At 56.3% G+C, this 10,016-nt stretch overlaps 1 protein-coding gene across 1 annotated transcript; it reads right to left on the bottom strand.

The window, feature by feature from the left end:
• Positions 1–934: 934 nt before the first annotated feature.
• Positions 935–9,985, bottom strand: TBXT (T-box transcription factor T). Its single transcript, XM_040448635.1, has 8 exons — positions 9,780–9,985; positions 9,103–9,367; positions 8,210–8,344; positions 7,350–7,411; positions 7,167–7,228; positions 5,466–5,642; positions 3,653–3,782; positions 935–1,858 (listed from the first exon to the last, which is right to left on the bottom strand). Exons 1-8 carry the CDS (start codon positions 9,983–9,985, stop codon positions 1,585–1,587), a joined length of 1,311 nt encoding a protein of 436 aa, XP_040304569.1. The 3' UTR covers positions 935–1,584.
• Positions 9,986–10,016: the final 31 nt, after the last annotated feature.

Below are 10,016 nucleotides of genomic sequence, written 5' to 3'. Positions count from 1 at the left end.
TGTGCTGGGCAGGAGCCACAGTGCAGACTACGGCCCGTTTCATTTCCCACTTCTACTCGTGCATAATTCAAAAATTATGCTCGTAACAGCTTTGTCAATAAACCTTCTGATGTGGGATAGGTCTGCTCGTGAGCAGTGGTTACGAAATCAAGGAAAACTAGGGGCAAAGAGTGGACGAGAGCCGTGTCCCGCTTGGAGAGCAGGCACAAGGGCCCTGCACACTCAGCCCTTTGCGCTGAGTTCTGGGTTCACGCTCAGTACGACAAATGGATCGCCGCGGGTCCTAGAAAGAGCAGTGGAGCCGAAGGAAGCCCCAGCATTGGGCTGGGCCCCTGGCCATGATACCTAAGGAGTTCACCAAGGGCACTAGAAAGTTAGCAGTGCTGACTTGTAAAAACACTTCTCCCACTCCCTCGGGAAGTTTCGAAGGCCCTCTGCCTCGTTCCTCTTCACCCTTAACGTCCACGACACCACGTGTATCCAGTGTCACCTTACTGGCCGAGCTCCGACGGACTGGCCATCTGTAGCCCTTGGCAATTCTGAATAGGAGGTTCAAATACGCAGCATCAAACTAAGGGTTCAGCCACTAGATGGAAAGACTGCCCCGATCGAGCCGTCTGGTTCTCTGCTCAGAACGCCAGCAGGGAAGATATTTACCAATGCCCTATTGTTCCCACATATCAACTGTCGCTTTGTGTCAGTTCATTTTAGCCCTGGCCATCGCCCACGATGTCATCAATTATCACCTTCTGCATTTTTGTGGTAATGAGCAACGAATACACGCAGTTCACACTCAGTTCTGCAGCTCGTTAGATGAAGCATTAAGGTTCACAACAGATTACAATGCTCCTTTGGGACAAGGTCTTTGCCACCGGCCGTCACAGGCTCTCGCCCCCCCAAAAGAGGAATCTGAATAAAAACTAGACCAACCAAATTTGGATATTGCTTTTATTTTGCAGAAAAAGGCCTCCTGCTGATTGTCTTTGGCTACTTAAAAGACAAACATAAACGATCGTAGGTTTAACAACACAAGAGATTAACTACCGATGCTCGAAATGAACACGTTCTAGTGGGCGGAGCGGGCAAGTCTGCGTTTCAACTACAACCTGCCAGCGTCCTCGGCTGTGACATGATCCTGCCCTTCCCGGCACAGGCCCACCTGTGACCGCCGCCATAGAGGGTCTGGGAAGTCCTCCAAAGCCACAAGGAAGAGAACTGAGTGTGCGTGTCTCTTGCACGAGTAGGACCGGTGGGGTTCACAACTGCCGGCGGGCCGAGGCCGCACAGGCCGTATGAGAAACGCCACGCGTCTGACCCCAGCAAATGGCGTTTGTCGCGAATCGTGGTAAATTCGGGCCGCCGCGCTGCGTCCGTGCCGAGTTCCCTGCGGGTGCGCGGCGGGCACGGCACTCCTGAGGGACAGCGGGACACGTGTCCCTCCTCCTAACCGTAAAGGGAGGGGGACAGGGCCTGTTTCCTTCCCTCAACCCAGGAGCGGCCACCTCGGGACCTGGGAGGTGAATCGGGCCCGCACTCGCGGCCGCCACAGCGAAGTCCCGCGTCGTTTACGACACAGGCCTCGATTCACATGGAAGGTGGCGACACGGGCGTCCACGAGGCTATGAGGCGGGCTTGGGCCGAGGCGTCGTACTGGCTGTCAGGGATGTCTGTGGCCGCGGGGGCCCCTTCGTACAGCGGGGATCCCGAGGAGGGGGAGGCCGGGACCGGGTGGGCCAGAGGCGCCGCGTGTGCGGAGGGTCCCCGGAAGAACTGGGCGCCCAGCCCGTTGGACATCCCCGCGGCCTGGGCGCCGGGCGTGATGGAGCCGCTGCTCACGGACCACAGGCTCGGGTACTGGCTGAAATGCAAACGTGGAGACAGTCAGGCGGAGACCAGGAGCGGGGCCCCAGACCGGCTTCGGGAGGGACAGCAAAGGCCAACGACCCGAGCGCTGACCAGGGCGCCGGACGGCGTCTTCCAAGCAGGTCACCCGCTCTGTTAGTCAACCACACCCTGAGGCGTGCACAAGCGCCGGGCACACCTATCAACAAGACACACGACCGACCGTGGGAGCCAGACGCAGAGCGCTGCGCGCGCACACGGCAACTCTCGCTGCCAAGGACGCCAGGCTCGTGGTTTGGCGCCCTCATGCAGAATCCCGAACCCCCGAATCCCCCCAGTCGGATGCTTCGGCACGCCCCCACCCCACTGCACCGACCCTCGAGAGGCAGACAACACCCTCCTGAAGCATGATGGTTTGGAAGGTGCTTCTTACGGTGACTCCAAAACAGACACCGCCCTCTGCACCTTGTCCTGGGCAGCAATGCCCGCCAGCGGGGCGCGGTGCAGCAAGAACGGGTCTGAGAGTCGGACCCGGAGCCCCGCCCTTCCCTAGCTGCGTCAGGGAACACTGGCCTGTAACCAGTTTTGAGCCTGTCTCCCAATCCGTGGAAGGAGGGGTTGGACATCGGTATTAGTCCCTTCGGTCTGGGAACATAGACTTCAGCAGGTTGCAAACCTGCTAAAATCGTTTGGAGAAAACGTCTTCCTGTAAATGAAGGCGACCTTACTCTACGTGGTGCTATAATGCTTACCCAGCCATGCGCTGCATTTCAGCTGTATTTGAACTTGAAAACAACCCTGAGTTGAAGGAAGTAGTCTACTGCCCCGTTTATAGACAGAACACATGGCTCTGAGATGCCCAGTCCGGATGGTGCTGTGGGGTCCCCCCCCCCCCCGCCAGGGGTCTGTAACCTGCAGGTGATTCCATTTCTGTGCTGGTTTCTAAGCGACCGTCCCGCCCTTGAAAAGTTGGCTGCTTTACGCACCTGAAGCGCTGTTCGCTTTATTTTTTACAGGCAGACACTTAGATTCTTATTATCAAAGAATTCTTTCCTAGACAAAAGAATTACGATCTGAGGCATAGTATGATATGCTAAATAGAATAAACGGCACTGCTTTCGAAGTCGAGATAACTTGTCTACAGACGCATTCTACCGTGAGCCACCAACTTGCCAAATCATTTAATATCCCTGAGCCTGTTTCCTCGGGAGACAATGAGAGTTGACTTTCAACTTTGTCTTAGTTTTTTATAATAATCCTATGAAAACCCTCCGTATGTTTGCCAATCAGCTTGATTTTTTTAAGCCCATCTCCCCCTACGTTATTTTCAAGTTAATAATAAAGCATTCATTGTTCTTCACTAGTTACCAGCAACCATGTTAAGGACTTTGGTCCTATATCCACAGGAAAGCCAACTACATCTTTTCCCTTAATTTAATAGCTCTTATCAAAAAAAGGTGCTAGAAACATTTTTTCAGATTACACCTGCTGACCCCAACTCTGTTAAAGACAAAGAGATGGGGTCAGTTGGCATTCTTGTAGAAACGAGGCTCCGAGAGTTTAAGAGACTTGTCCTTCGCAGGAACTAGTAAGTGCCAGAGCCAGGGTGGGGGCCCTGGCTTCCCTGTGACATCTTTATCCATGCCTCACCGCGGTCATGCAACCTGGGATCCCCGGGTTAGCGGTACGGCTACAAATAACTGCCCAGCCACCCCCAGGTGAAGGGCAGAATAAAGACCAAGGATGGAAATGGCAGGACGCCACATTTGGGGTCCCAGGACGCTCTGCATCATGTCCAGACATACGTTACCTGGAGCCAGCGGGCGGGCCGGCGCCGTGGCCCACGGGGAGCATGCTGGTATGGGCGGGCGTTCCAAGGCTGGGCCAGCTGTCGTGGGACTGGAGCATGGATAAGCATGCAGACGGATTGTCAGAATAGGCTGTGGGAGGTGACAAGCCATCGTTATGGACGCCATTGGCCTGTTTCATTGGTCATCAAAGGCAAATACTTATGGCCGTACGTCTGTTTTGGAAAATGCATCCAAGGGGCGCCTGGGTGGCGCAGTCGGTTAAGCGTCCGACTTCAGCCAGGTCACGATCTCGCGGTCTGGGAGTTCGAGCCCCGCGTCAGGCTCTGGGCTGATGGCTCAGAGCCTGGAACCTGTTTCCGATTCTGTGTCTCCCTCTCTCTCTGCCCCTCCCCCGTTCATGCTCTGTCTCTCTCTGTCCCAAAAATAAATAAACGTTGAAAAAAAAATTTTTTTTTAAATAAAAATAAAAAAAAAAAGAAAATGCATCCAAGTCAACCCAAGCCTTTTCTGTATCTTTAGATCAGCAGATGCCCCGTAGAAACAGAATCCTACACCCACTGGATGGGGGATTAATTATCTTTAAATTTTGTTAACGTTTATTTATTTTTGGGAGACAGAGAGAGACAGAGCGTGAGCGACGGAGGGGCAGAAAGAGAAGGAGACACAGAATCCGAGGCAGGCTCCTGGCGCCGAGCTGTCAGCACAGAGCCCGACGTGGGGCTCGAACTCGGGGACCACGAGATCATGACCTGAGCCGAAGTCGGACGCTCAACCGACTGAGCCACCCAGGCGCCCTAGGGATTAATTATCTTTAAAAATAAAAATAAACAGGGGCATCGGACTTTGGCTCAGGTCACGATCTCGCGGCTCGTGAGTTCGAGCCCCGCGTCGGGCTCCGTGCTGACAGCTTGGAGCCTAGAGCCTGCTCCGGATTCTGTGTCTCCCTCTCTCTCTGCCCCTCCCTGGCTCCCACTCTGTCTCTCTCTTTCAATAATAAATAAACATTAAAAAAAATAATAAATGTAACTTCAGCCTGTCTTTTCCCAAAACATCATTTCTTAAGATTTGAAAGGACTTTAGAAACACTTGCTTCAGACAAAACTATGATCTTCTAACCTCAGGGTCCAGCCGCTGGTTGAACAAGTCCCAGTGACTATTTCTTTCCCAAATAAGCTCCTTTCATTTCAAATCAGCTTTAACTGCTTAATTGTTTTATGGTGTTCATTAACTATGTTCCTCTTTTTAGAGCCAGACAGTATCGAGTCTAGCCGTGCACGGTGTTAGAGGAAGTTAGGGAAGGGATGTCAGTGATCCAGCCCTGTGCTCACAGTCCTTAAGCGCTCGTCAGGATCAGCCGGAAGACTGCGGATTCAGTAGGTGTGGGGTAGTTTCCAGGTGATGCCCACGCCGCTGGCCCAGGCACCGCACTTGGAGAGACACTGGAAAATCACGCGTGGGTCTGGCTCAGCCAGTAATTCTCACACCCATCTGACCCGGCATCATCACTTTAGAGGGGTCCATAAAATATCCAAAGCTGGGCCCCCGGAGACAGACCCGCAGCTCAGGAAAAACGGATGCATTTCAGCACCGCAAGCCCCCTGGTCCGGACCTCACACCTTCAGTGCGAAGCCCGCGGTGGGCGGGATGCGAAACGAAGGTCCGTCTTGAGCCACGAAGGGGCTGGCTTGGGTCCGCTCCAGAGGACATTCTTCCAATCCTGGTCTCCAGAACCCATCCTACCGATAGAGGCTTTTCCAGACGCGGTCTCCCATCCACCCCCAAAGCCCCGGTCTACTGCGACTTAGAACTTACTTGGAGAATTATTCCGATGTGCATAAGGGCTGGGGTAGGGGGACGGACGGTGGTTCCTCAGGGCGGGGTACCTTTCACAGCCGTGAGTGGAGGGAAGTGAGAGGGGCCCTCCGAACTGTGGGTGGGGGGCGGCGGGCGGGCACAGGGTGCTGGTTCCAGGGATGAGCCACCCCCCTGCTGTGAGAAAAGAGTGCCGAGTAACTGGCATTTGCATACCTCCCTTATTTAAAGGACAGGAGAGCGGAGACCAGAAAACCGGGGGTGTCTTCCTGAGGGGTCCCCGACGAAGAGAGGACTCATAGTGTCTAGCACCAAGTCCCCAGATCAAGTCCCGAGGCATCTGGGCTTCAGCCCCACATGAGAGGCCATAGGCGGACGAGGGTTTCCACAGCCACAGGGCACCCGAGAAGGGCTGGGGAACCCCAGCCTCGCCCAACACCTGCTGCTTCCTCACCCCCTCTGCCTCAACCCCCCAGAACCTTCCGAGGCCCGTCAACTCCCAGGCCCTAACTGCTGAGCATGAAAAAAGTGCGGAAACAGATGAAATTCAGAACCAGACGCGCTCAAGACACATGGGGCGACTCACGCGCGTGGCGCCCCCTCCCCTCCCTTCACCTGCTCCTACCACCCCCCCCCCCCGCCCCAGGAGCTGTGTCCCCACTGGAGCCAGTTTCCTCCTGCTTCTCTTCTGCTCTAGGCTCAAGGTTCTCCCCGTCGTGCATCAGAGAATCACTCCCTCCACACCCTGCCCGCCTCTCACCCTCCAATCTCTTCTCCAGTCACGGGTTTTTAAGGCATTTTTTTTTTTCTTTTAATTCAGAAACGCAACCTCTAAAGGGACAACTATTGTGGCTCTAATTTCCGAACGACAAACAATTCCTGGGACCACATTTCAATGCGGGAAAGGTCCCGTGTGCCGAGCGGTGGCAGCCCACGCGGGAGCCACTTTAGAAGAGCTGTTTGTTAAGTTAGCCGAGAAGAGGGTTAAAGAAGAAATAGGCCGGAAACGTGCCATGCCTCTGGAAGAGGCGGCAAACGTGAACTTTTCTGTCCATTATTTAAATTCCAAGCCCCTTCCCTGTATAGAGAGGACAGCTACACGGAACTTGGTCTCCTGATGGCTCTCTAGACCCGCACCCCCGGGCTCTGGCTGGTGCAACTGGAAAAGGGAGCTGGACTGGGAGCCCTCTTCCCAGCCTGCAAGCCGCCGTTCCCTCTAAAACCAGCCTCAGGTGACGGCCACCCCCGGAACCGAAACGGGCCAAGGGAAAAACCACACCGCTCACGAGCATCGTTCCCAACACGATCCTCCAGTCTCCTATCGCTGACAAAGAGAGAAACCGTGTCTAACAGCTGGCTTCTCCACTTGCCCAACACGGCAGGGTCCAGCCACCCACCAAGATCTCAGCGATCCGACCCAGCCCTGGCTCGAGCTGCCTCGGAGCCGGACAAAAGAGCCCAGGTAAACTCTCCCCGGGCTTCTCGGTCAAGGGTGCTGAATGGCACCCACAGCCCTCCCAGTTGGATCGAGGGTGAAGACCAGTAGTAAAGGAGCCTCAACATCATGGGCCCACGTGCCCTGCACGGCAGAAGGGCGGTCAACTCCCCCAGACGCGCCGCGGGTCGCCCCTCCGGCTTCCGGCCCTCAGCTGCCTAGTCCCCAAGGGAAGGGACGCCGAGACAGAGTGCAACAAACCGTACATTGGGAGTACCCGGGCTGCTGGCTGTCTCCAGGCTCCTCCGTCATATCCTTGTGATCGCTTCTGTCAAAACAACGCATCGAACTGTCAAAAAGGAGAACTTTTCGGAAAACTGCATTTGCAGAAATATTTCCTCTTTCTGCATATTTCTTGGCCCGCAGGGTAGAAGTTAGAAATCTCTCACCTTTCCTTCGCGTCAAGGAAAGCTTTTGCAAACGGATTGTATTTAATTTTAAGAGCTGTGATCTGAAAAACAAGAATTCACGGTTACTGGTACACTGCTCGTCAGCCGGAGGATTGTTTGGTACCGGGAAATTGGGAAACATCAGTGCGTCCCTTTAAAGATTCCGACAGAACCGGACCCCCTCCCGGTGGATTTTTCTGTTTGGGTCTGAGGTGGCTGAGCGATGGGAACATTTCACAAAGTACGTTGTTAAAAGCTGCTTTTCTGAGCGGAAATCACGGGAAGGAGTTTAACCCGCGGCTGACAACGTTCTGCGCGCAGAAATCAAACCAACGTGGTTCAAAACATAACCCGGATCTGCTTGGGAAAGAGCGACCTTCCAGGGCCCTCAGGTGGCCAACACGGACAACCTAACCAGCTCATCACAAAACGTCTGCACGCGGGGCTCAGACTTCGAGATTTACAGGCAGGGACCAGGGTTGGGCACCTTGCGGATGCTTGCCCCTCCCCGCTGCCGGTCAGGACGCTTTCCAAAGATTTTCTCCCTCCCTCCCTCATCTTGCTCTCAAGAAATTCGCACGGCACTTCGCCTAAAACTTTTGCTCTTTTCGTTCGGAGATTCGTTTGCTAGATGGTTCTAGTTTTAGACGCGTTGACAGAGAAATAAAGGCAAAAGGCCTGGCCAAGGACCGGGACTAAACTTTTCGCCGCTCCGGGCCGATTCTAGGCTCATGGCAGGTTCTCTGATGAGGCCTTACTTACCAGGCTAAAATGCCCCAGGGCCCCACACGCAGAGTCTCTGCATGCTTTGTGAGCTCCGAGGGAACGTCGCCCACCCGGACGCCCTCCCCGCCGCTCACCTCCTCGTTCTGATAAGCGGTCACCGCTATGAACTGGGTCTCGGGGAAGCAGTGGCTGGTGATCATGCGCTGGGCGCCCCCAACTCTCACTATGTGGATCCGAGGCTCGTACTTATGTAAGGAGTTCAGCATGATCTGGGGGAAGCAGAGAAACCAGACCGTCAGATAAGGAAACGTCCCTTGCCCTGCTGCCGAGGAGAAAAATACACGCGATGTGCACAGAGCCGTGGAGCTCACAGCAAAGTGTCTCTTTGCTGGTAAGTGGGCGGCTTTCCCCACGGGCACTGCTTCCCACGACTAGCGTTAAAAAAAAAAAAAAAGGAATGTGAGATGCTACACCCCATTAAAGGCAATGAATGCCCATCATGAAATCCTCTGACCCGGTGGAGTAACCTGTTTATGCTTCCAGGATGGGAAGTAGACGTCTTTAAAAGCCTGAGCTTGTGTGCGAGGCGCTTGAACCAGGGGTCTCCCGGTTGGGCTCTCAGAAAATGCCAAATGTACAAGTTTGTTCAGAGCACGGGGCCACATGGCCGCCCATATTTAGCTCCAAAGTGACCACTGCCCCTCAAGGCTGGTATTTTCTCTGCCCCTAGGGCGGTCGCGGGCTTGATTGCAAAAGCTCCCCCCAGCCTGAGACCCAGACCCGCTGGGTCTTCAAAGGGGAAGCTTTGCCCCCTGCCCCGCGCTGCAGGCCTTGGTGTTGCCTTCATCGCTTTCCCATAAACAACACCGAAGGCTTAATTGAGGCCGGCGGTGGCAGTTTCTCCCGGACACAGGTCACCTGGCGCGCAAGCACAGCCCCTCCCAAGGCTCCGCCAGCGGAAGGTGCGGCCCCCGGCCCGCCTGGCGTGGCCCCTGCCCCTGCCCGGCGCGGGCTCCATCACACCTACCTGACCCCCTCCGTTGAGCTTGTTGGTGAGCTTGACTTTGCTGAAGGATACAGGCGCCTTCATCCAGTGCGCCCCGAAGTTGGGCGAGTCGGGGTGGATGTAGACGCAGCTGGGCGCCTGCGGCTCGGGCTTGCCGCCCGGGACCCACTCTCCGTTCACATACTTCCAGCGGTGGTTGTCGGCCGCCACGAAGTCCAGCAGGAAGGAGTACATGGCGTTGGGGTCCAGGCCGGACACGTTCACCTTCAGCACCGGGAACATCCTCCTGGAAAGGAAGGAGTGCGGCAGGAGGACCCCCAGAGAGGAGCTTTCGGACGGAAGGCACGCAACCTGGGACAGAGGCCGCTGTCATGTGGCGGCAGAGAGAAGCCCCCACGCCCCTGCTTCCCAGAGCCCCCCTAGGTCCGCAGGCGTCCCCCACGCACTCTCACGGCCTCCGGAGGCAGGGTCGGGGAGCACTGGCCGAGGGTTCTCCGCGCGCGGGGCAAGCGCGTGTCCCCGGGACGCCTCCCGAACTTCCGCGGGGAAGACCTCAGGAGAGTGGCGGCGGGGGCACACCGGGCTCCGCGGCCGAGCGAACGGAAGGGAGCAAGAAACCGCATTCCCCCCCCCCCCCCCCCCCCCCGGTCCCGGCAGGAAGACTTCTCCGGGCCCCAGGGCGCCCCGCGCGCGCCTACCGGCCGTTCTTGGTCACGATCATCTCGTTGGTGAGCTCCTTGAAGCGCAGCCACAGCTCGCTCTCCTCCAGGCCCACGCGCAGCTCGCGCTCCGTGGGGTCGCCCTTCTCGCTGCCCGCCTGCAGCTCGCTCTCCACGGCGCTCAGCAGGTGGTCCACTCGGTACTGCAGGCTCTTCCCCGCGCCCTCGGCGCCGGGCGAGCTCATCCTCCCGCCCGCCCCCTCCCCGCCGCCCCCC

Source organism: Herpailurus yagouaroundi, unplaced genomic scaffold (assembly GCF_014898765.1).
Source record: "Herpailurus yagouaroundi ecotype Mexico unplaced genomic scaffold, PumYag 198, whole genome shotgun sequence".
Lineage (NCBI taxonomy): Eukaryota > Metazoa > Chordata > Mammalia > Carnivora > Felidae > Herpailurus > Herpailurus yagouaroundi.
The sequence above is the reverse complement of the archived record's forward strand: the minus strand, read 5'-3'. Positions and strand labels throughout refer to the sequence as shown.